The sequence below is a fragment of the Pagrus pagrus genome, assembly GCF_965226575.1.
Source record: "Pagrus pagrus genome assembly, chromosome: 7".
Classification (NCBI taxonomy): Eukaryota; Metazoa; Chordata; class Actinopteri; order Spariformes; family Sparidae; genus Pagrus; species Pagrus pagrus.
Window position 1 is genome coordinate 20,435,398 of NC_140191.1, and position 26,458 is coordinate 20,461,855.

At 40.0% G+C, this 26,458-nt stretch overlaps 1 protein-coding gene across 1 annotated transcript; it reads right to left on the reverse strand.

Moving 5' to 3' along the window:
• LOC311260436 (lysophosphatidylcholine acyltransferase 1) lies at positions 1-25,464 on the reverse strand. Its single transcript, XM_084358236.1, has 14 exons — positions 24,905-25,464; positions 17,970-18,109; positions 16,035-16,249; positions 12,366-12,478; positions 11,780-11,840; positions 11,446-11,504; positions 8,572-8,606; positions 7,658-7,712; positions 7,240-7,322; positions 6,589-6,714; positions 5,822-5,975; positions 5,236-5,334; positions 4,545-4,686; positions 1-4,295 (listed from the first exon to the last, which is right to left on the reverse strand). The coding sequence occupies exons 1-14, from the start codon at positions 25,025-25,027 to the stop codon at positions 4,066-4,068; spliced, it is 1,635 nt and encodes a 544-aa protein (XP_084214362.1). The 5' UTR covers positions 25,028-25,464; the 3' UTR covers positions 1-4,065.
• Positions 25,465-26,458: the final 994 nt, after the last annotated feature.

Consider the following 26,458-nt stretch of genomic DNA (forward strand, 5'->3'; position numbering starts at 1 on the left):
TCACTTCAGAGTACATTTAATACTTAATCCATTCCACGGTGCATACAGTTTTTAGTCATTCGAATCTGTACGTTGTTGCCAAGTCCTACGAGTTTACAAAGTCATTTCAAGCTACAAAACATCCACAATCCTGAGACAAAGCAGAAGTGTAGGTCTAAAAGGTGGGCTGAAACTAACTGAACTCTTTTCTTACAGTAGAAAAACAAATGTAGGGCAAAGGGGTCAGCTTCCTTTAATGTGTGATCCCTAATTTCCTCTGTGCTCCCATTATTGCAGCAAATATATGAATGCAAAAACTATTCATATGAACATACTTGAGCTACAATACTGTAACCTACAAACTTAACATGCTTTACAGCAATGTGATATTTCTTTAAAAAAATAAAGAAAAGAATCTAAAGTGCAAGCACAAATACATTTAATTTAAAAAGTGGTAAGGGGGGGAAAATACTAAAGATTGTGATTTAACATATAATGTTAGTTTGTGTGCGCGTGCAGTCTGGAGAGTTTGTGCCGTGCGGCCCGTCATGTGGTGGAAGACGTCACCTCGAGGCCCGGCGTACTTAACACACTCGCTATTTTCAACCTGCACGCCTTGGACGTAAAACATAAAAAAGTCAATGGAGAGAGGGTTCAAACTGGATAGAAAGTGTACATTTGAAAACCACGATTTCTTCGGAAAATGTCCACTGGAGATCAGCGCTTTGAGGAGCTTCTGATTGTGACAAGATTGTCTATACATTCTCTTTTTTTTTTTAGCATAAAAATTCTATAGATTCAAGGCTATCGGTTTCCATAAGAAATCTGCATTTTTGTTTCTAAGCAGTCAACTCAGCGATAATAGTAATAATATAACAACAATAAAACTTTACACTGTGTAGGAGGAATACAGCACAAAAACAATTGCAGTATTATACAAAAGGGAAAACAAAATGTGGCTCATTTTTCACCATCAATACAATCTGCAGAGGAGAGAAGATCACAGATCTTTGTCATGGCAGTGAAAATAAAAATCATTCATATACGTATATCAAAAATTCACAAAATGTCCTGCATTTGGAATATTCAAAATACATATCAGAACTCTTCAAAAGCATAAATCTTGAGAAGGCTTAAGAGATGTGAAATATTGCTTCACTGAAAGCCATAACGGGAGAGGATACATGAACAGTATGCATGGTCGTGAACGTGGCGGGAATGTGAGGCTGATCGACACGATGAACTTACAGAATAAAAAAGAAAATAAAAAGGACAAAATTCACAGATCCAAGTACAACTGGCTACAAAAAGATTCTCATGTGTCAGAGGTATTCCCTTTAAGAATTACTTGCTCTATAAAATGACATGACGTAAAGCACTGTGCGTTCAGAGGAAAGTTGCAGCAGAATCTAAATTTCATTTTGTGTGGGTGTTTTTTGTGTGCTTCCAGACATAAAGACGATGAAAACCGGCCAATTCACTGTTGGCAAATGATTGAAATGAGCATCACTGTTTGTCAACACATCCAAAAAGTTGATTGTAATTCCAGATAAAGTTAAATTGATTTAAAAACAGACAAAAAAAACAACAGAACAAATTATAAAATAGGTCTTAATAGAACTTTCTAGTATAAATCAAGGTAACCGTCAATAATTTAAAGGCCACTAAAGACCGATGAACATTAGTCTTTAAAACTTGTGATCTTAAGGTGCAATATGTAAGAACTGGCCACCTGTTGATTTCATACTCAAAACAAATAAGGGGTACAATATCACTAGAGTGACAGCTAACTGCTGCTCACTGTAGCTGCTGTTATCTCAGTTAGCCGTGCAGCTAGCAGTCTGGGCTGGGAGCTCGGAGCAGCAGCAAAGTGTAGATGTTTATACTGCTAGTACAGGGGCTTTGGACCAGGACAGGTTGGGGCTAACTGGTTAGCATGCGAACTCCAGCAGATATATCTGCAACACAATACATAGTCGTTATAACGTCTGAACTGTTATTACGTCACATTAGGTTACTAATTTTGGTAAATTTTTATATGTTTTTCAACTAAAATCTTACATACTGCACCTATAAATATTCCTTCATTTTAATTCCAATTGGGAAGGACAGGCCCATCCCACCTGTGATTAGAGATGCATTGTTTGGCCACAGGCTGCACAGCAGGGTACAAAGAAGTATTAAATCACATTCAGTGCCCAATATTTTTGTGCTAAATCGACCACCATTTGCTAAAACTTTAAAACAAGGCATAAATATTAGCACAGCTGGATATTTTCCAAATCCAATTCTGGTCCCTCAAATGAGACTTGATGCAGATGTGTTTGGACTGGTGAATAGAAACAGCACAGGGGTTCCTTCCATGCACATCCGAAACATAGTGTGGAGGTAACAATTTACTGGTGGGTCCTTGAAAGGGGTACTCCACTCAATTAAAGTGTGTTTACAGGTCTTGGGGAGTACTACTGTATAAGAGGGAAAAAAGTTCTACGAAGGCTTTTGTGGCTCCAGAGGAAGCTGCATATAATCTGTTAAATGCCTCAAATGATATCACTCAGGGGCTAAATTGCACTGTGGGTAATGTAGGTGCCAGGTGTTGAAAAGGAAATATGTGTGGAATATGTATAGACTTTGATCATTTGTTTTAAAACTACTCATAATGAGTCCAACAGTGTTATAAGAGTGCAATGCGAGATCAATGGACTGCTTTTCAAAACCCACAATGCAACTTAACCAATGAGTGACATCAGTGGAGGCAATTTATCAGATATCGTGCAGCTTCCTCTGGAGAGACAAAAGGTTGTATACTAGTTGTTGTCACATCTGTAGTAGCACTCCCCAACATACTTTAATGTGTAAAACTGGAGGAGTTACCCTTCAAAAAAACAAAATGCAACATGAGGAATTTCAGACAGACTAAGGAACAATGTATTGAAAAGGGTAGGAATGATTAAAATGTCGCAGTGTAAGGCAGAGAGGGGAGTAGTATGACCTTGCCTTTAGAATACCGAACATAGCAACCTACCTAAATGTGCTTTCAATGGCCACACATTGTGAATTCCTCTCCCCTTTCAGCCATTACACCACTCACTTAAAAAGGACAGGACAAACGTGACAGGTGACATTATATCACCAAATGCATTTTTGGTCCACATTGTGTAATTTCAACAATAAAAGAAGACACTTGAATTTGCCAACCTGAAACAACTAAAATGCGTGAAGCAGTGAATGAGGAATGACTGGGCAGAAGAGTACTGACGTCCTAAGAAAATAAAGACATGCGCGTAACCCAGTGAGCGTCAAAAATGATGACATCATACAAGGTAAATTTTTCATTTTTGTCACTGAACCCTGAGCTAAATCAAATATATCATTGTATATTTATATATTTATATATATATGTAACAGGCTCATAGAGACCCAATTTCACCTCAAATGTGGCTACTGTAGCACTATCGTCACCGGTAACCTCAGGTCTCCCTTCTTTAGATGAATAATCCACAGCACTGCTCAAAATAACATGAGCCCATGCATTCTGCACTTTCAGTTAAAAAGGCAGCCAATAAAGAGAGGAAATAGATAACAGTTACAAATAAAAAGAGAACCGAACACTGATTTCACTAAAAATGAGACTTCACTGTCCAGGGCTTGTGTTTTTTTTCCTGCTTCCCTCATGTTAAAAACATGCACAGTTAGCACTATGTTGGAGGGAAAAGAAAAAAAAAGAAAAGAATAAGAAACATTTGCCCCAGGAATTTTTATAAGTGCTTGCCCTTCAAGTATTCAAGCATTGTATCTGAAACAGCCATTGTTTGGCATTTTGACGATCTTTGCTCTGAAAAAATTAAAAAAAAGAAATTTATAACAAAATAAACTGTTACCAGGCTGAAAATAACCTCAGAATTTTCATGGACACAACACTAATAAAAAAGGGTAAACTTCTTCATTTAATAGTTGTGGTTACTGAAATATAGTCCCCTTACTGTTAAAACAAGTAACTATCTCCTCTGCCCCCCCCTCCCCCACACACACACACACACACACACAACACCCTCTCACCAGGAGAGGTGTCTATTTAAAACCGTTCTAGTTGTGTTTCTTGTGGAGTCCATCTTTTGTGCCGTGGTCGTTGGGGCTGAAGTCGGGGCAGATACCGTTAGCTGTTTTGGTGGCGGCAGTGCCTTGCAGGTTCTGGGAAGACAGGCTGGGCTTTGTTTGGTGACGGTGGCAGGGCCCGCTGTGCAGACCTGCGTTTTCTGTGTACAGGTAGTCCTCAGCAAAGTCTGGGTGCTGCTCCACAAAGCATCTGAACTTGTCTGTGGAAAGACCACAAGAGGGCGCCAGAGACAACAGGAACATCAGACAATGGCTTCAAAAACATGCCCAGAGACAGACTGCACTTGAAACTGAAGTGGCCTGGTTGTTGAATCTACTGCACCTCAGGAGAGGGTGGGAAAAAAAGCCAGGACAAAAAATGCTACTATAATGATGAAGCAGAGCTTAAAACAAAGATTTGATTGGACAATATGTAGGTCAACCAGGGAGGGTCGATTTTGTTTGCTTACCAAATGTGATCTTCCCTGTGTCTTCAGCGTCAATGGCAGTAAACAGACGCGACACGCTGAGGTGATTCACTCCTAAAGCCGTCTTTAGGATAACTGCCAACTCCATTTCTGTGATGGCACCGTCCTCCTCTGCCTCAAACATCTGGAGAAGACACAATGGGAAGAAATGCAGATGTCATCTCTCTGACTTTGCCTTCAGGCATGCCAGTCTAACAAGGTCTGCAAATTAGGAACCAGTTAAACTGTTCTTCAATGGGGTGACCTTTCTCTGAAGTAATTGGTGGCATTAAAAATAATAAATCTGTGCTCAATGGGTTTCACGAGCCCTGAGGTCACAGAACTTGCTTGACTTTAAGGATTATGAAAGAGACTCAAGTGAAAACACGAAGATGACTCAAACTTGAGCTATTTGGATTCATGCTGCCACACCGACAGATCGCGAACAATGATAACCAATGAATCCACATTTTATCGGACGTTATGACATGCAGATTTAAGCACAGACATGAGGAAACAATTTGCGAAAACATGTGTACACTAATGATGGATCTCAATACTCTGCAATGAACACATGACAACCTACACTAAGTGGCATTTGAACAGAGCAAATGTCAAGCTGATCCAAAGCAAGCACAGAAAACTCTCGTCTTCTTTGTGGTTAGATAAGCACACAGCTCGAACCAGAACATACCTTGAAGGCCAATTTCATCGTTTCCAGAGTTTTGGCAGGTCTGCATACGACAGATAAGGCTATCACGTATTCTCTGATATCCATGCAGTTATCGTCATGCTGGAAAAAGGAGAGAAAACAACACGTTGGGAAAGATGAAGAAAGAGGATGTGAGCAAGATTACTTATTTATTTAATACACACAAGTCACTGCAGGGGATTGCTGATTAGGTCATGAATACATTGCTGCAATAAAACCTTTGTTTGTTTTGGTAGTATACTGTAAATTTATCCACGAATAAAAAGAAAGGTGCTGTAATTAGTTCCAATAAAAGCATCTGGTATTCAATCCAGCTTTCAGCCTTAACAGTGTTTTTATAGAGGCACTTTGTCAACTGAGTGCTTGGAGTTTACTCACGCTGGAGCCAAACTGAGGATACATACATATAACAACTTAAGTTATTTATATGGTAACTATATTTTTGTTTGACGAAAGTCTGACATAATGTGAGAGTCATCATCAAGCAAGGAAAGAGATCTAGTAGCTGCCACTGACGAAGACCACAGAGCTATCATGGGTGTGAGTGGAAAAAGTCTCCAGTCTTTACCTCATCAAAAAGTGCGAACATGTCTCGCAGCATGTCTGAAACTGGCACATCGAGGAACTGGGCAAAGTCGTCCAAGCCCAGCTTCTGTCCCTCCAGCTTCCTGGCTCTGTTCCCGTACTCCTGCAGAACCTTCTCAGTGTTCTTGGGTTTCAACCTGGGTCAGCAAGGAGAGGAGACTTTACGTTAATGAATAATTTGGCGGAAGTATCAACAAGGACATTTGGAAAAGACACAACCAAAAAAGGAAAGAACGCAGTTTTTTTTAATCATAGTTTGTTGAGCTGCATTATATTGACATGTTTGCAGTATATTCTGCAATCTATTTAAATTTTTTCCTCCTGTTTTCTACCCCCCCTTATTCTGTCCCTGTGCAGTCTCAGTGATACTCCTCACTGCCAGATTTAGGAGGGAGTAGACAGTCATGCGCCTCCTCCAATATACATGGTGTTGCCAGTTACTCCCCATGCCAGAGAGGACTTTCACCAAGAAACCATACCGTGTGTGGAGGTCACACTATCCCCCCTCCAGATCCCCTCCTGTGCAGGCACCTGAGTGGGAGTCACTAGCACAGCAACAAGGACACATTCCCCAACTGGAAGGCAGTAGTGTTAGCTGGAATGCACACCAAAGCCGAAGGTGCCACTGCCAGAAACTGAATCCGGGTCCCTGTGGTGTTTGGTGAGTGTTTTCCCCCTCGTTTCACCCTTATGCCCCTTCCTTGGTTCTCATTGATAGGAGCATTTCATTGGAAGGTTCGAGTGACTCACCCCAGTCTCCTGACGAGCTTGGCATACTCCAGCAGACAGGTGTCGACTGGCAGTCTGAGCTGGCCTTCTGCCATGGCCAGCTGGCAGTCTTCAAATGAATAGTCTGTGATGGGTACCCCCAGGGCTCTAGGCAGAGCACAGAAGAGACAGGACATCAGTACGAGCAAATCAATACGAACTCTGCTGAAGGCTTTGAAGGCCAATGTAGTAGCCAATACAGCTTCTTGGATGTAGAGACAGCGTATACTTTTTTTGTCTGCCTGCAGAACTTAAGCTCCCCGTCCAAAGCTTAAAGTAGTGCAGCACAGAGTGTGGGAGTGTATGACAACATGGGTAGTAAGTATAGCCTGTGTAACCTGAGCCCTGTGCTGTTTACCAGAGTTTATATTGATGACAATGCTAGGTGGGACAGAATCTGACTAATGACACTTAAAAATATACTCGTGCAGAGGAGTAGAATATTTATAATATAGTATAATATCTTCTTATTGACCACACTGAAACAGATTAGCTCTATGTCCCAGCTAATTTCAGGGAAAAACAAAACAAAACTAATGTATGCTGCATTTGTTGATTATATGCGAATAAGGTTAACTCAAGTCAGCTCGAAGGATGAAGTGTCACATATATGAACAATACGTTTGAACTTACTTAGCCATGATACGTCTCACATTGATGGCAAAGAGAGCTGGGTTCCTTTTCTCCTCCTCTGAGGGTGTGTAGATAGGAAGGAACTAGAGAGAGAGACGAACATTATTAACAAGCCAAATATTCCATTTACTGTGTACAACTATCTATTCCCTACATGTAATTTAGAATCCTTTAGGTTTATTTTGCAAAATCAAATTAATAAAAAACAAAAGAGAAAAATTCTGAGTCTGCTGTTGAGATAAAAAGAAGGCCGAAGGAGCAGATAAAAAAATGGAATCGATGACAGGAGCCTCCTGTCATATAGCGCACATTTAATAATCGTTGTCACTGCAAGTACAGTGATCATCATGACTAAACATTGCATGATCTACAGTCACATTAATCCACGCAGCATGTGATGAGATACTGTCATGCTTACCTCGATCACAAACTCGTTGTGCAACTGGCAGAGTGTCAGCCACAAGATTTCAAACCTGGATAATAACAGGACAGTGTCAACAACAGGAAACCAATACAGACACAAACAACCTTGATTGCTACAATTCTTAGCACATTACAGGCCTTTAGTGTTTATATGCACCAGTCAGTCTTTTAGGGTTTGCATCTTACAGCTTTGCACACCTGGATCTGGACAGAGATCTCCTGGTTTTTCTTTGTTTTCAATAATTTAAGAACACGATGCATCCAACCTAAATTTAGAGCATCAGAGCAAAGCAACACATATGAATGTTGCATTACTGGTAAACTTCCTATGACACGTTTGTAAGGAAATGTGACATTAATCTATTTTTTTATAAAGAGATTTAGTCAAATATTTGACAGATCTGTTCGGGGGGGCTGGGAAGACAGCATTCAGAGATCCACCGTGCTGATGGAGGCTGAACCAAAACAGGACATAGTATTCTGAGGACACGACAGAGACAGATAACAAGGGCAGTCTCTCTCCTCCAGCAATAACTAATCTGCTTCCAGTCTATTTGAGATCACACTGCGGAGATTCTGGTTCAGACCACAATGTTCATTTCAAAAATAGGAGCCTGCACTTGAGCTGTAGGATGTGATCAATGACAACCATCGCTATGATACATGATACTATAGTTTAACAATCATACATTGTGCTTTGGTTAAACAAAATAATACAGAAAAAGAGAATATATAGCTAATTTTCTTAAGAAAGACACTATCACTTAGCCTACAGAAAACATTTATTTCCATCTATATTCATTATGTATCTATTGGTCAAGTCAGAATAATCTTGTTGTGCAGTGTGGTAAATGACAGCAAATAGAAACTGAAGTATACCACATATGGAATGAGAAATTGTGTACTTACGCTCCAGGCCCTTGCCACGTCCATGTGATTGAGTCCTGTAAAAAAGTGCAAGACATTAGACAAATTGAAATTAAAAACTATTCTTAAATCATCTTTTTTTGTCTCCATCATCTGCTGTTGTTTCACATTTTCTTATACTACCAAATTATATGTCAAACTTTTAAGAATAACAGTGATGTTGCTAGGTACACATCCTGCATATCCAACACATAAAAATCCAATAGGACGCAGTGAAATCACTATCCAGTGTGTCCTGGGTATGCACCATATTGTATCCCTGGTAATGCTACATTGCGAACAACAAATCAGTATTGAGAAATTAGATTAGAAAAAGGAAACTCGCTATCAAGAGAAAAAATCCGCTGGTCACCGTTTCCGACCATCTGCGGACTGTGCAGTGAATCATCATGATACTCTCTGCTGCAACAAAGACCAATCCTTGACACACAGATTTCAACAGTTGAAGCTACAAACAGGGTACTGGTAATTAACTAACTGGGTCACTGTCAAGAATAATCAGCTCTGATCGATCCATGTCAAGTTGCGTAGATGATGACCAATGATGCTTTACCTTTCAGAGATGTGCCAGTTTGAAACCGTAAAATAAACCACTATTTTAGTTTTATTTGTAGACAACTGTATCAGAATGATGTGACAGGGCTGTAGGCCAACCCCATTTATTGTTGTATCAGTTTAATCTGATTTGGCTGTTCAATAAAAAAAATTATTGCCTCAGACTTGCGTTTATGCCTTTTTTCATCATCTGTCATGTGAAAACATCAGATTTCCACACACTTGTTTGTCCACCAGCCAAATGACTAGTGAATGTTCACATTTTACCACTCAACACTTGACTTTGACGTATTTTAAGAGCATTTAAATGTGCATGTTATTTTAAATACAAGTGTGGACATTTAAAATCTCAGCTCTGGGATGACATGACCGAGGACTCATGTCTCCTAAACAGACAGCTTATTCTTTTTCCATAAACTTGGAAAGAAAACCTGCATTCCCATTTACAAATCACGTTATTGCAAAACGTGGGGAAGTGAACTTGTACTATTGCAGAGCATCCAAGCAATATCTCATTCAGCAGAAGAAGGTACACGCTTGCTGGATTCATAAAGATCCTCAAACAATTCCTCCTCTCAATGTCCAAAGTTAAAGTTGCTTTCCCACAGCCTCACTAACAAGCCTGAGCAATGTCTCGGACGAGCCTTCTGAGTCATATCATGATTAGGCAGATTCCCAGTGAGGCCATCAGAAAGTTGCTCTGCACGCTCCACTGATCTCTTCTCATAACCAGACTTAAACGACTTCAGTCAAATCAGCCTCTTCGGCCTGCCAGTAGGTGTCTCTTGAGTCAGGAGTCTATTATTCTACACAGAATGTCAGACACAAATGAGTTTAGTTGACCAACTCATCTGAGAGTCCACAATCCGCGGCCAAAAGCGAGCACAGAGCTGCTGAAACTTGAACAGGGCAAACTCGTGCTTTCTGAATTAAAGCTCTACCTTTATATAATTATTGCCACGGGCTGTTTTCGAAGCACAGTGGGAAGAAAATTTGAATCACAAATTATATAAACAGATGTAAATGATTGATTCATAAATAAAACAAAATAATAACAGTCACTCAAAACTGCTGCTGCGGCGACATGAGTCCCATATGCCCACAGCATGTTGTATCTACATAAATACCACATTTGACTGGATTAAAAAGCCTTTAAACAGACTACAGACCCACACAATATCTGTCGACTGCTGCAGACACAGGCTATCGGTGACCACAGCACCATGCAGCCAGTTCTAGTGTGACTTCTGATGGTCTTTTTACAGATACATAAATTGCAATTTAAATCAAAATTGTTGTTGATACTAAAATATTATGGCACTCATTGTTTCAAGCAAAAGCCTGTATAACCAAGTCGTTTACTGTACCATTTCATACATACAGAAAACCACTCATGCTTGTCCCAGAGGTGTTTCAGTGTTTCTAACATTATGCAAGGTGCATCCAAACAGTATGGAAATTCTGGGTTATGTCCAAGTGCTCAAAACATCCATATGGATGAAACCGAGGGAACCTCCCATTAAAATCTGTTTTGCAAATTGTTGCTTAATCATAAATCATTATAAGCCCTCGGCACCAGCTTAAAGTTGCCAGTATGCTTCATCAGAACTGCTTGTCAGATTGCCTGAACAACTCCCAAAACCCCTTTCTGATGTTGTAATAAGCAATGTTATCTCCTTATTTAAACAACGTTGTGATTCCCCCTCTCTATGACAGTCTGTCTTTGAGTTATCCACTTCTGTTCGAGAATTAAATATAACCTGACCCTCAGAGCTTCCAAAATTACACAATATGACCACGACACCAAGTGTCAACTCCAGGAGGTTCTCGCAGTTCCGTATGGGATTCTGCCGAGTTTGCTAAATGCTTCAGCGGCAGAACATTTTCTCCTTCATGGATACTATATATATCTGCAATACCTTTCTTCACACCATGTGACCGGCAAGATCTTTACCTACCTACTGGGTGAGACTCTGGTAGGATGCCAAGCAGGCTACAGGGCATGCATAGTATACATACAGACACACACACACAATGAAGCTAATGCAACTGCCTCCTAGAATAAATTCAAGGAGCGCATTAACATTTTAGTATTGCAAGTACTAACTTAATCTCCTAGCACGGCCACAACCAGGTTTTGACTTTATTCTTTGCTTTACATATAACCGTTGCATGTTGATACAGTGCTCGATATTAAAACGTATCAATATCAAATATTCTATTTAAATGATTGTGTAAAACAAATGTAGAAATAATTGTGCCTTTAAGCTGCGTTTATAACATGTTCACGAACAATCTTACCAGTTTATTAGGGTAACGAATCACCACAGGTTGCACTGGTACAGCTGGGATGAAGGCCCCTGTGAGAGTAAAGAGCACATTAAAAGGTGACATTAGATTTAAACATTCACATGAGAATACAGTTTCCAACCTCCAGGAATGCAACAATGTTTTTTGAACTTATTCCTAAGTAATTAAGACCACACACTACACTTCTAAATAATAAGTCATTATTCCCACTAGGTTGAGTATGAATTATCAGTGCATGCTGTGAGTAAACAGCTGGCGGCATGACTTCAAAAGGAAACCAGAGGAAAGCTGAATGAGAAGAAAATGATGATGGAAGAAGCTTTACCTGGCTTAAAGGTGATTAGGCAGGATCTATTGGTGCATGTTCCCTCTGGAAAAATCATGATCTGTAGAAAAGAAGGAATGGTTCACATGCTATAACAAAACAGTGGTCATCTCCGAAACAGTCAGGACAGCATTTTGAAAATCCCACAAAGTGTAAAAATGCATTGGCTTGCATTATATCTAAGTTGCTCTAAGTCAGATGCATAGTTAGATGTTAGCAATGTTTTCTGCAGCACTGCATTTTACTGTTAAAATGCCAATTTGTCTGTGGTTTGGGTTTAGGCTTTGTTTGTTTGGGTTTAGGCCTCAGTTATTTTTCAAGCATCCACACCCACACCTCACTCAGGCCATCAGAGAGCAGGAGGTTACAATTGTAACCTTTAGGGTGATCTGTATAGATGACTAAGAGTATACATGTAGTTTTTACTATAAACTGATGCATTTGTTTGTTTGTTTTTTGTCAGTACATCAGACTTAAACACGTCTAAGATAATTGTTGCTTGATTTGGTAGGACATAGATGTTGTGGTGTGGATGTGTTCCCACAACTGCATACACAATTTGGCACAAGAATTTCCATCCATTTACCTGAGGCCATTCCCCTCCAGAGTGAGCTCTGCGTCTGATCTCCTCCACAGTCTTCTTTCTGGAGTCCTGATCTGACCGTGATACAAACACTGGCCTGATGTACTTAATCAAAGCTAGGAGCAAACAGAAAAAGGGTAGAGATATTACAAATAATTCCAGAAACAGTTTTTTTTCTTTTTCTAATTTCTTTTGACAGCTAAGTGGAGTTTGAGGGGGAACTCTGACTCAGACCTTTTCACTGAAGCTAGTATTAAAGATCACGTCTGTACTGCCTGTAATATTGAATATTTTTTCAATGAGCATTTTAATCATGACATGAAAACTGATACATTCAGTAGGACGAACACTTCACTGTACTTGCTGAGAAAAGCCAGCCAGGGAGGAGAGCATAGCTCCTTTTTTACATCAACCACCACTCTAATGGTGTCCTTAAACAAAGCACTTAAATCCAAATCACTCCAAAACAGAGCTGCACAGTGGTGACGACTGGATGAATGGTTGTACTGAAAGAGTCCTCTTTGTTAGTGTGACATTAATATAAATGTGAAGCACTGTTGAAAGAAGGCTTGTTATCTGAATACATACCAAAACAACTACCATTGGTAAGAGCAAAACATTAGCCAGAAATTTGCACTGATTAGCATCACTATTACACTTCATGCTGGGTAGTCGAAAGGCAAGATGGGATTCTAACAGGCAATATTTTGTTTTGTTTTTGGAAATAGTGCTTAGCATAGCTAATAAAGCATAGCTTCAAACTGAACATATAATCGGGCCATATTAGACTTTATGACCCTTGCTTACCAGCGATTATATCTTTCACACAGGGTGACAGCAGGGGTAAGAAGCCAACTCAAGTCTGTTATATGTGGAAACACAAGTCATAATAAGTCATCAAAATTGTCATATTTAGATGACTTGACCATGTGTGGTAAACACATGGTCATGTGTTCCTTTTTGGTGGTTGCATAAGTCAGATGATTCTCACATGTAGATTGCAAATAAAGAAGGGTCTGGCTTCCCTCCCCGATTACCATGCTTGAAATAATGTAGTCCAAGTTTCAATGTGAACAATGTGGTCTGAGCTTTGGAGGCCAATGGGGGGAGTCTGGAACTGTTGACTGGGCTGATAATGATCAGTAATTAACATTTTACAACTGTTGTCACCCTCCAATGCCAAAATGGTTGAGCATTAACAGACTAAATATACAGTACATTGACATGACTTCATGACTGCAAAGCAGTCAGTTAGAATCATATACCACTTAGACATACCAGGACCTGGGTGACTGAGAATATTCACAAACAACAAACCAGAACTGCAGCAATTTCTAACACAGACCGTTTTAAAAAACCACAAACAGACAATAGTCCACTCACCACTTAACTATACAACTTCCCTTTTTCTCATAAGCAATGAGACAGCCTGACTTAAGTTTTGTCACTGGAGTAAAAACACATGTCTATTTCACTTCCAAGAGCATAGCACAGCACCTTCCTGGTTAGCAAGGTCCATAAACTCTGTATAGTTTAGAACAAAGGAGGCAACTGGAAACATCACAACCTGGCATGGGATATGTACAGCCAGGACAGGAAGGCTCAGCAGCAGGTGATTAAGACTGCCCAGAGCATCACTAGTACCCATCTACCAAGCATCAGAGATATGGGTGAGGTGAGGTGCCTGCACAGAGCCCAAGGGTTAAGCATAGCTGAACTTCAAATTGCAAATAGTACAAGGAAATGAAAAAGGAACTGTAATCACACAAGAACTGGGTTTAAATATTCTGCATTATACTTGCAGAAAATTTTATAGATGCTGGAAGCATTTTCCCATATATTCAATTTTTATTAAAATATAGAAAAAGACAGTTAGTCACAAAGAGAAGGAGACATAAAAAGTTAGGATAAGAGTGAGGATACCATACAATACAAAGAGAGAGGAGAGTGCATGAGAAGAAGAATTGAATCCAACTGTGAGCTGTCTGCCGACAGGAAGGGATTAGGGCTCTAGCTAGTACCCTGAGAGACACTCAACACACGTCACTGTGACTGATCAGGTCTTAATGCTTATTCTGGATTCCACTTGCTTGGGAACGCACCAAGGTGCCTGGTTCCTACAGCAAGGCCAACAGGTCTAGTCAAACAGTACAGTACCGACAGGTATTAGCAGATAACCTTTAAAACAGTTTCAGGACAGTGTACAGCAACCAGACCAAAAAAAAAGTTGTGAAGATGTATGCAGTGTTTATCCTCCTTAGGTTGCTTCAAAACATAATCTTGGCCACTGGGCAATTAGCCAATGAGCAAATTAGTCTCAATCCTGCAATACAAGCAAGACTGCTGTAACTTGGCATGTGTCACTCAGTCTGGATGTAACAAAGTGGCTAATTACTGACTTAGCAGGCAGAACAGGAGGAAGAGAAAGGGAGCCTAAAATAACACACACCTAGGTCTTTTACTGTGTGTCCTGTTGCCAGGGGCAGAAGACCAAATGCCTAAACTGGCAACTGGATAGGCAACTGAACAGTTAAGAGGATCTGCTGATATACTGGCGTGTCACTGACTGCAACTGAGCGAGAACGACTTGACCTCTGCTGTGGCCTTGGGTGGTTGACAGACAATAGCTCGAGTGGTGATACCACAACAACTGTTAAAAGCCCTTTGTAAGAAAAGTTGATTTTTGAGTCTCATTCCCAACTCATCAATATGTACAGTTATAAATCTTGTCAGCCACTCTCCCAAAGCATCAGTATTTGACGAGTTTGGAATGAGACTCAAAAATCAACCTTTCTTAATGGTGAGTTTAAAGGACCTTTAAACTCACAATTAAGTCTTCCTTAACCAGTTTAATGACAACAGCAACAAGTGGATGCACTAAAACACTGACTGTTAGGAACTGAGAGATGCAGGGAGAAACTAAATATGCTGTGAGACTGTGATGTTTTCAGTCCCCACGCTCTCAACCTTACAGACATAATGAAACTATCTTTCTTTCTTTCCCACAGACATTTCTGGTTCAGGTTCAAAACTGAGGCTGGTGGGCCAGTATTTTCAGGATGTTGTGAGTTACTATTGAGTTCCCCAGTGTGTGTGTAATCATTTATCTCGAGGTTAACATTTGATTTCTACTTCCTGGTGTAATGGATGCTTTAAAGAGTTTAATGATGTCATCACGACTCTGTCGCAACACTGCAGAACTACAGATAGAAACATGTTTTAACAGAATTGCCAAGTCGAACCCAACAAGTCAAAGGTCTTATTTTTGGAAAGTACTACAGCACTGTATGTGTATTTTGTTTGTGCCTTTACACATTTCCTGGTATTTCCTGAGAAATTACCCAAGCTGCACCGTACTTGGCTTGGGCTCATGTAAAAATATTTTGTGTAGTAGATTTGGCAATCCCCTCTCTTTGCTGTCTCTTCACGGACAGCAGCAAAACTCAAAGAAACTGTTATGAGCTGCCCTTCACAAAGTGGCTTTGCAACAACTGTGCCTTTGCATAAACAGTGCACTTCCTTCTAATAGATTTTGTAATGCTATCATACAGAATCAGAACACTTTTTTCTCAAATTGGAGTCCTCAGATTAACTGATTTCTCCCTGACAATATACTGTAGGTCATAGTCATAGAGGTAACAATGACAGCAATATATCATGTTTGTTACTTACTGCCCCAGAGAGGTATATCCTTGCTCTCTGCCTTCATGACAATTGAGGCCATTGTCATCGTGACTGGGATGGCATCAAAGTATGAAGAGTGGGGTGCCAGCGTGAGGATGGGTGCTTCTGCAGGCAGTGCCCTTCGCCCTTTCACCGTCATCCAATGGAAACCACCCGCAAACCACATGACCCGCATGATGATCTTCAGAATTATGTCCACCAGTCTGGAAACGAGATGCATGCATGTGTGAGGGACAATTTTCATTTAGACTGCAGATAACTTTTTGGTCGGCAAAACTGCAAACAGAAAAAAAAACCCCACTGGATTTTCACTTTGTGTTGTTGATGAGTCGTTTGCATGCTCAAGCCCAATGGGACATATTTGGGGCTTTTCCATACACATGTGCCAGCTCGGCTTGACTCAACGTGTCAGCCCACCTCAGCAGGGATTTGTAGGACCACCTGCTTGAAGATGTGCCTTTAACTGATGATGCGATTGTCTTGAGAAGTGTTCAAAGGAGCAACCGTAAATACTCTTACTTCCCGCAGTATTATTGAATAATCGCTGCTTAACAAAGCTCCACTAAGCCGGTAATAATAAATACATTTCATTTTCAATAACTTCTTCACAATAAAAGTCCCCTGGTATCTTGTTAGTTAAAAGTTTTTATCATGAAGAACCAAAATCAGTAAATGTATGGCTTTCATCAGCAGTAACGTAACATGTTCGATGGAACTGTAAAATAAAGTAAATATCTTAAAGTACAAACATTGACGCAGGAGAGAAACTAAACTTCGAAAAGATTCAGTTAGAAGCTACTAAAGTACCGAGAACTCAACACACAGAGACATTAATAATGCTTTTCTCTCGACTCCTGCACAGACACGAGTTAAGTAATGCAACACACGCTTGTTTGATGGAGAGGCAGGGTTGTTAGCGGCTAGTAGCGGTCACGAGAAGTCACCGCCTGGAGATAGGTTGGGTGTGCCATGGGTCCATGGTAGTGGAAACGCAAATCAACTTTTGGCACTGTTTCACTTTCACTGCCAGTGGAAAAGCCCCTATTGTGAATTGGTATCCTCAGCTACCCCTAGTGATATTCATATATCCATATGCGGTTGCTAACCACCTGTGTCTTTCTCTGCAATCCACCGGCTTGTCTATTTTTCCTTTCTTTCTTCACTCAGTGAAAAAAAAATAAAAAATCTTCCCTATAGTCCCTCTCTCACCTACCTACCGACATACTTAAATTACAAGCATCATCTATACCCATGTCTCCTGTCTTAATGACATTATTTCACCTGCTTGTTCATTAACCTTTAAGGTGGTATTTTTAGTCTTTCGTTTGAGACAAGTGATCAAGAAGAGGAGACCTGTAGCTGCTGTGGGAGCTTCTTGGACAGATTATAAGACAATCAGGAAGCGTGGAGCACAAGACTGAGACAGAGGGTCAAACAACTGCACTACCAAAGCTCAAGAATTACTCTGAATAAAATGAGAATGTAAGACCTTATGGTGATTTTTCTTTTTTAAAAACTAAAACTGGAACTTTGGCATATTAGACCTTTCAGCTACCTTGTCCTAGTTGCATTCTTAAGAACAGCCAAAGGTAGGAAAAATGCTAAATCTACTACTACTATTACTACTTCTACTACTATCTACTACTATATAGTGTTAATGATGAAGTCAGAAAACCTATTCATGAATTAGCATTTTTAAGCCATGTGATTTTATACTTATATTGAAAGCAGCATTGTTGATAGTGTGGCTAAATGCCCACAGCCTTCAGTAGCTGCTAGTGTCAAGTCCAAATGTGCTGCATGAGTCTTTGCAAGCCAAATATTGAAATATTACTTGTTTGAAAGAATTATGGTTGTTCCTGGTTGCCAACATTTGCCTTCCAACAAACAAACAGACACAAATCTGTATAACGAAGTACCCACCTCCTCCAGAGGCACTGGGGTTCAACAGTGGTCTCCGAGCGCCCTACTGAGGCCAGGAAGGCAAAAGGCCAAGCTAGCAGCATCATGAATGCAGCTATGAGTAGCCGGATGGGGAACAGTGTGACCGTCATTAATGCGATCTGTAAGAGAGAAAAGAAAAAGGGTTACAGACACAGATCCCACAATACACAGGTATGGTCATCTTGGTACCATTACATTTACAGTTTGACTTTGGTGTATGTAGTATTAACCCATAGTACAAGCCAACGCAACATTTTTTCCATTATCATAGCATTTGTTTGTGAAGTCTTAAATGTGAAGCCAAAAATCACCAAAGTTACCAATCGTTTACGCTATAAATATACTGACATGTTGGCACTTTTTGTCAGAAAGGAAGATACAAGAACAAATCACACCTGGACTGATCCATCTTATCTTCAACAAAGAAAAATTAAATAAAGTCTATCGCAAAGCAATGTTGCCTTGATCTTATGAAAAGCAATTAACTACACTAGCAACTGGTATAAAGAAAGGAAAAAAAAAACAGTGCATGCGGTTTAACTTCCAACATATAAAGTTGATGAAAGAGGCTACAGAGGGCAGCAGGCCTGCAGCAAGGCCTCGGATCACAGTGGCGACTTGCAGCTCAGCAGCAGGAAGAGCTGTGTGATTTGTGTACTCGACTACTGAAATGAGATTGTGTGCCCTGAGGTCACAACATGGCCTTTATCAATATTTATACTGGTCAAATCATTATCACATGAATGTTACGTCTGGCATATGTTCTTCACTCGATGGCTCTGGCACGCCAATGAGCTTGTCGAATACTGACTGTTTACTTTACAACTTGTTATGGCTCTGAGAGCAGCGCTTATCTCCTGTCAATATTTGTCTTGATAGCAACCACTACTGGGGAGCTTGAAGTCTTTCTGCACTATCTTATCCAGGGAGAGTTCTTGTCTGATAGCATGGTCAATTTAAATCAATCAATTTAAAGCTTTCTTGTTAAACTACTGACAAACAAGCAGCAAAGAGAGTAACACGGTCTTACAGTAACACTTTCTACACATTTTTTCAATCCCAAAAACCTACTGTTGGTCTGAGAAACAACCATGTCTTTATTATGATGGTAAAATCTATATTATAAATGAGTTTCATTGGGTATGTGGTGAGGAAGTCACAAAATTACACCACACACACAGTAACTCTACCACTATTACCACAGTGACACATCATGCTAGTTTCTGTCTGTCTTCATAGAACTCCAAACTATTTACATTCCCAGGATCCACTTAAGATACATGAATTAATTATACATGCCCACCACACATAGCTCTCTTTTTATACAAATAAAGTATGCAGTTTTGTGCAAGAGAGAACAAACAATTGAGTAAGTACTGGTACTTTCTGCCTATAATAAAAGGGGGCTTGTCGGCAAAGCTTTAGAGCCACTGTATAATGCATTTGTTAAAAGATTTATTCAGACCCAAAGCATGAGAATGCATGAATGTCACTTAGAATTAAAATAAAGGCAAGGCTACGAAACAGAAAGGTTATTTAGGAGTTAGAGCGAATTCAGGCATTGTACCAAAAGGCATCTTTAAATTCAAGCAGTAAGGCTCAGTCTTACAACAAAACAAACTAAACATTCATCTGGACTGATGCAACTTGGGAATCATATTGTAGCTGCCAAAGTGGGGCCTAAATTGTACCAATAATGTAAATGCAAAAAAGCTCTGTTAAGACCTCAGCCAAAAAATGTGCTTTTCAAATCACATCTTTAAAGACAGGTTGTCCGCACGGTTATTTGCAAGTGTTCAGATCGGATTTGTGTGTCTACACATCACCAGTCTATCTGCATGGGTTGCTGTGGTAACAACGTTGGCATCAGTAAATACGTAAGTTGGTGATGTGACTTTCCAATGTGTAAGCATGTGGAAGGGAGATCCATGATTTCTTCTATAGTGACACTGTCAAGTCACTATACAGATTTCCTCTGTGACACCAGCCAAACTCAGTGGCAGAGGAGGCTCTTATACATTGCAATGTTCTATGCTGCACTTCTAGTAGTAGCATAGATTCTGCTCTGCTGTTCTGATGCACTTTTGTCAATTCGGATTTGACGTCATCATCGTCTGTCGCATTGTGAGTGACGCAAAAAAAAAAAAAAAACACTTTAAAACACGATTTGCGCAGCCAGAATGTCCAGTCTGAGACACAACTAACAAAAACTAATTGGAAACTTATTTAATATCACCTCCAAATGAGGGATTGAATTCAAATCGAATGTGGTTTCTTGCAGTCCTGACGTTCTAAAAATGTATTTTGATACAATCTGGAAGCGCCAAAATAATGGATGCAGACTGGCAGTTTGAACAAAGTCAAAATGAACTTTGACTTCTTGATATCAAAGGCTAGTCCATAAAAAGGCAGACCTGTGTTGAAGGTTTAGTCATCTGTAGGTATTACTAACAAAATGCAAGCCAAAAGTTGCAGTCATTTGTGAACCAGTCCATTATTTGTCTCTCTCAATGATGAAGTCTCTGCAAGGTTGAAACCATAACCTTTAATATGTAACCAAAGGTTACGAGAACATGTGTGTGAATACTCGCTTCTGTTTCAATGGCTGTTTCACACTAACCTCAAAGTAAAATAAATGTGTCTTCACTCATTCTGAAAGCACTGACTTTGACAGTTATCAAAGCGTGTAGCCCATCACGTAGCTCTTTACCATAGCACACCACCATGGTCACAAACCATGATGCTTTCTTTCTGGTATTATCGAATTTTCTTGACTACATCCACACAGAAACCGGAAGCTGTGCTACATAAAGCAAAGAAATTAAACTGACAGCGGGCTTGAACTGTGACCTTTTTTATAGTGTTACAGACGTGTCCAACTTCCTGTTTTCAACATACAGATATTTCACTTTTGCAGGTCTGAACAGTTTCCTCGTAGGAAGGTCGGGGCAAAGCTACAACACAGAGTGCTTTGAGATTGTTTTGTGTGGTAGTTGCATCAAAAACAAAATAAATACTTCAAAAATGTTCACTGTATAGCCATATGTCAGGCTAAGTATCTAAGATCTCACACTGTGATGGATTAAGTTACATGAAGAAACAAAAAAAAACAAAGACATCTTCTCAACTCATGACCTTAGAATACCAAACGCACCCTAAAAAAATGAGATGAATATGTAGCCTTAATCTATGAGGAACATATCACTAGTCCAATTCTGCTGCCAATCCACAGAAATACCGATCCATATAGTGTGGGAATAAGCTATTGACGCATTGCCGCTTTGGCAGGATTAAAACAGAATCAGGTCTTTGTGGAGGAATGTCAAGGAATGTCAAAGCCATACCTGGAATTAAATTAAATTAAATTAAAATTAGCATCTTGCTGTCTGTCTGACAAAACTTTTAGGTTTTAAGGCTAGATTAGGACTGGAATGTTTGCTGATGCACCTAAATCTAACAAAAATCACAGAAATATGTTCTCATTAGGTCTACACCTATCAGCTCTGTAGATCAATTAATTAGCTCATCAAGGCGCAAAACTGCAAGAGCATCTTGATATGGACTGAAAGGTCAGGCTGCTGGATTATAGTATAGCCTGACAGCCTACTAATGAGTATCCTCAAGTCTCCACACTTTCTGCAAGATCTGGGGCTATTTACTAATGTGGCTATTAGTCAGACATATCAGCCTGATGCCCCCTTGGACCAAAACCCCCTATGTCACCAAAAGAAAGAAGAGAAAGAAAAATCACATGTTGGGAAAGAAGTGAAAGGTTTCAAGTTCCTCTACATTGTACAGTCCTCTGTGCAGACTCTTATGAACTGGATTAGAGCTGCAAAAATTAGCGGAATGATCTTTAAGTTGATCGAAAGGAAACAAAAATGTCAAACACTTGCTGGTTTCAGCTTCTTAAATGTAAGGATGTGCTGCTGATGTGCTGTCATTTATGATGGTAAATGAAGAGTCTGAGTTTTGGACTGTGGTTGTACAAAAGAAGATCAATCGATAATAAGGATAATACAGCTTATTGGTTTTCAGGGCCTTAACCTACACATAAAGAAAGAAATTAAGCATTATAGTCTAATACCAAGAAAACTCTCATTGCCTTGGTTAATTAGACAAAACCCATCTGTTTCTATTATTTACCCCTCCTAGGAAGAACTAAGCAGGGATTTTACAAATATAATATGGCCAAAAATGATTTACTTATCAAAATACAAATCGGAGACAATCTATCCCATCTGTGGCATATCAATGCAACACACACACACACAAAAAAAAAACTTCAACGCACAGGTTTCATTACAGTAATTGTTACACTGGTGAAACAATACTCATTTCAGGCCTTTCAGAGTTTCAGTTCACATTGTGCCTTCCCCATGTTGCTGTGGATGCAGAGGCAAGGCCAGTGTAACATGCTGAAAACAGTTGTTCTCCGTTACATCAGAACAACTAGGAAACTCAATTCCATCACCTCATGACCCACTTTGGGATCAGCACTTAGTGTCGACAAGAAACCGTTTTTAAGCGCCGAACCTCAGAGACCTCTTCGATGTTACAACACATGTATGCACGCAAAACTGGAATGGCTGCTGAAAAGAAGACATCTCACAATTGGATCAATTATTCTGCTAATTTCAATGTGCACATGTATTAGGAAGTACAGTAAACAATTCCCTTGGCTGTGGTCCACCTGACATTCTCCCCTTTTTCCTTTCAGTCTCTGTCAAAGGAGCCTGAAGGAAAGAAATGTGTGTGAACCTCCCTCAGTCACTATTCTTACCTGTAACAAGATACGCTCTTATACCAGCTATGCCTGTGTAGCACCATTCATAAAACTGAGTCTCTCCCATTAGACCAAAGCCTGTTACTGAAAATAACCCACAGCTGTGTCCCATTTCCACACTGTTTACTAATACTTTACAGTACCGCCTATTGACTAATCTTTATGGTGACCATTTGGCTGTTACTATATGAGAAAATTAATGTGCTTTACTGTTTTGTATTGACAGGAAATAATAGAATATATGCACTACTGGACGTCAATCAAATTGTGGCTTTGGGAAGCTGCTGCCAATTTCAAATTTGGAAGCTTTACAAAGAGAAGGCTAACTGGTTTTCCCAAGATATAACACATATATTTGTTTATCTCAGAGCTGTGGGTGATAAGAGTCCACCAACAAGGCATGCTTATCAAGCTACTTTGGAATGCATTCTGGCATTTTTAACTTTATTCTATTATTATTTTTTTGTTTGTTTATGGGGGTTTTTTTCTCCTCAAGTGTAGATGTACTACATATTCAAACATCATGTTCATCAGGGACACAACTTCTTAAAAGGGGCACCATGTAGTTTTGAAGAAGAAATTCAAACTCAGAATTGTAATATTTACAATAGTAATGAGGTACTAATACAAAGTCTGAAATATCATTTTTTCCCATAACTGAATAAACAAGCTGTTCTCAGAGAACAATAATATCCCCAGAACACTGTTTGAAGCTTTATTCAATCACAAAAATGAAGTGAGTTTGTTTATTTAGTTTGTTTAAAATCAGTCAATGAAGACTTTCTCTTCTGATTGAAATGTTCTTCTCCAAAACTACACAGTGCACCTTTAAGCTCATGTAGACAAAAAATATCTCTCAAACCTTTATGAAACCCTGTGTGACCATACAATCTACGTTTTAGCGAACCAGGTTCGAGTCACTCAATGTACCGATTAATACGAACCCACAGCTCAGGGTAGACACACACACAAACACAGTTCACTAACTATTTGAGCTTCCACAGAGATCATATGAGGGGAACTACAAAGGGCCTGCGTGCACCTCCAAATTTATAAGCAGCCCTAGTTTCAAAGAACAAGGCAATCCAGTGCTCACTTGTATGCGTGATGCGTTCAGGTTTTCTTCCTCTGTGCATCGTGCCACATGTTGCAATCCTTGCACAAAAGATAACTGTCACATATGCAATGTCCATCAGATAAAGAAGCCTTTAAAATCACCATCACAGATTGGAGTAGCCCGCAAGTTAACACCTTTTGCAGAGCAGCCTGAAAGCTCTAAATCTGATTATCAACAGCAATGAGGGATAGCTGGGCTGCATGTGTGCTCCATGCTGCAAAACTGTCAAACTGAATCAGGCAACTGAATCTATTTCAAACGAAAAAAAAAACGTGCTCACTTTAATAGATGGAGAAAATATAAGTAAGATAAGTCCACATGACTGTCAGGTCTCCATCCCCTTCTACACCCTCCACATCCACACGTGTTGGATGCTGGTTGAGAGGGACTGTACACACTGTGATAAACCAACAAAGCAAGAGGAAAAAAATACCCAAGGGAAACTAGAAAACGGTGTTGTGTTCAACATAAGTGGCACATGTAAAACATAAATCTTGGTAACAGCTACCAGACAACATGCTCGTTTTGTACTCGCTGTGATAACAGTTAAAGAGCAACAAGCTAGGCCTATCCAGGGCAGGCGGCCATGCTCACATAGCTCTATTTCATTTTAATGGACCGTTAGCGGACTCCTGAGTGAGAAGGGGTGCTTTTCGTCTTTTTTATACTCATGTGAGGAACACATGCAGTCGCTACAGCTAAAATAAAACATTATTTAGCACTAGAAGACTCCCAGTCGTTCCCAGCATCCTTACAGCAAGGCAGCAAGCCAAGAAGACGGAGAGGAGAGAGCAACATGTATGTAGCTGCTGTTAGCTGGCTAGCTAACACTAGCTCAGCTGACTACATGCATTCAGGAGGGGGGAAAAGCCAAGTTAAATGATGGTGACAGCCTCTCCACTGGGTCGCACTAAGGGGTTAATGTTCTACCATCGTTAAATAACGTTACTGAAACAGACATGGACGTATTTGTTCAAGAATACATCAATTTCCCTGCAAACATCAATTTACCTTTGCCTTTTCCAGAGGGGAGAATTTCAAGACGTGCACAAAAGGGTTCCTGAACGGAAAAGCTTGGTCCATCTTCTTCCCATCTCCTTCCATCGCACACTGTCTGTTAGTCGGCAACCTCATCCTCACAAGAAGTAACGTCAGTCGAGATTGCAGCTATGTTCCTAATAATTCAAACCAGAGAACTGATTGAGCCTGAAAGGAAGAGTCTTCACGCAGAACGCAGTTCCCCCCTATCTGTCTTGCACGGTGGCTAATTGAGGTGGCAGTGCAGGGTTATTACTGTTATCTTTCCTACGCGGACGGCATGGAGGGATAATGGTTAGCTCAAGGATTAGCTGGGGATATATGAAGTCGCCGATATCTTTGTGCCTACAGTGCGCAGGACGCCTTCCTCCACGCACCGTGTTCCCCCAACCAGTCCGCTAGCTCTGGATGCTAACGGAGCCACGATTCCTCTGCTCTGACAGGGCGCATGCGCAGGACATATCTTTCGTATCCTAGCACGATGTGATGCTGCCTTCAAAACTCTCCAGAATATCGTACTTTAAATTACAATGAAGGTTTTCAATCCTTTTCTGCTGTTGTCATGGACAAAGGGGTTGCGTAAACCAACATTTTGTACCTGTTAACTGTGTGAGTTCATTTTTTTCATAATTAATATATATTTATATATGTTATTAAACTCAACTTCAAAAACTTTGGATTTCTTCCAGTGTTAAGTTGTGTTATAGTGAACATATTTTGCTATGTGATTCAAATGTAGTCTGACAGACTACTACAAATCCTACATCAAATAACATCTTGCAAATGCTGAATTTTAATTTGTGAATTTCTGAGATGTTTAAATAGGCCAAAAGCTACAGTAAATATACATAAATACAAAATATATTCCAGTGAATTGGAATTTGTAAATTCACAACTAATATGACTTGGAAGATGTAGATTAACAACAAACAACTGGAACAACATGCTGTGCAGCTTAGGGTACCTCTGCCATTCATTTCTGAAATATAGGGCAAGGGTGTGTGTGTGTGTGTGTGTGTGTGTTTGTGGTGTTTTTGCGTAAGCACATGTGCACACAAATGGACAGTAGCTATAACTGGATACCAAGTGACAGCTGCAGCCAGACCTACAGCCTAATTGTCTTTGTGCAACAAGCTGAAAATAGTGCACACCATGCTTGGCATAGTGGCACAACATTCAATTACCTTGTTTTATCTTTGTACATATCTATCTATCTATCTATCTATCTATCTATCTATCTATCTATCTGCCTGTCTATATTTCTGTCTGTCTAGTAGAGCACTCTGGTGTCTCAGTCTGATAATAAGGGGGTAAGTATACCGCCTGCTTTGCTTAGAACAAAAGGAAAGGTTATACCTATTATTAGCGGACTGCAACTGGTGTCCGGCTCTTCATGTAGCAGAAGAGTGGGTGTCATAAACGTTGGTGTTTATTGTTAGATAGCTCAGTGTAAATGTACTGTAAAGTGGATGGTGTGGTCAACAAGAGCTGTCTATCTGTGCTAATAGTGTGTCTGTGTGTGTGAGT

Coding starts and splice junctions, on each gene's coding strand:
- LOC311260436 (XM_084358236.1), bottom strand. CDS start 25,027: ATGAGGTTGCCGACTAACAGACAGTGTGCGATGGAAGGAGATGGGAAG. Junction 12,479..16,034: donor GGATATACCTCTCTGGGGCA/GTAAGTAACAAA, acceptor GTTTGCTCCTAG/CTTTGATTAAGTACATCAGG. Junction 4,687..5,235: donor CGATGAAATTGGCCTTCAAG/GTATGTTCTGGT, acceptor TGTCTTCTCCAG/ATGTTTGAGGCAGAGGAGGA.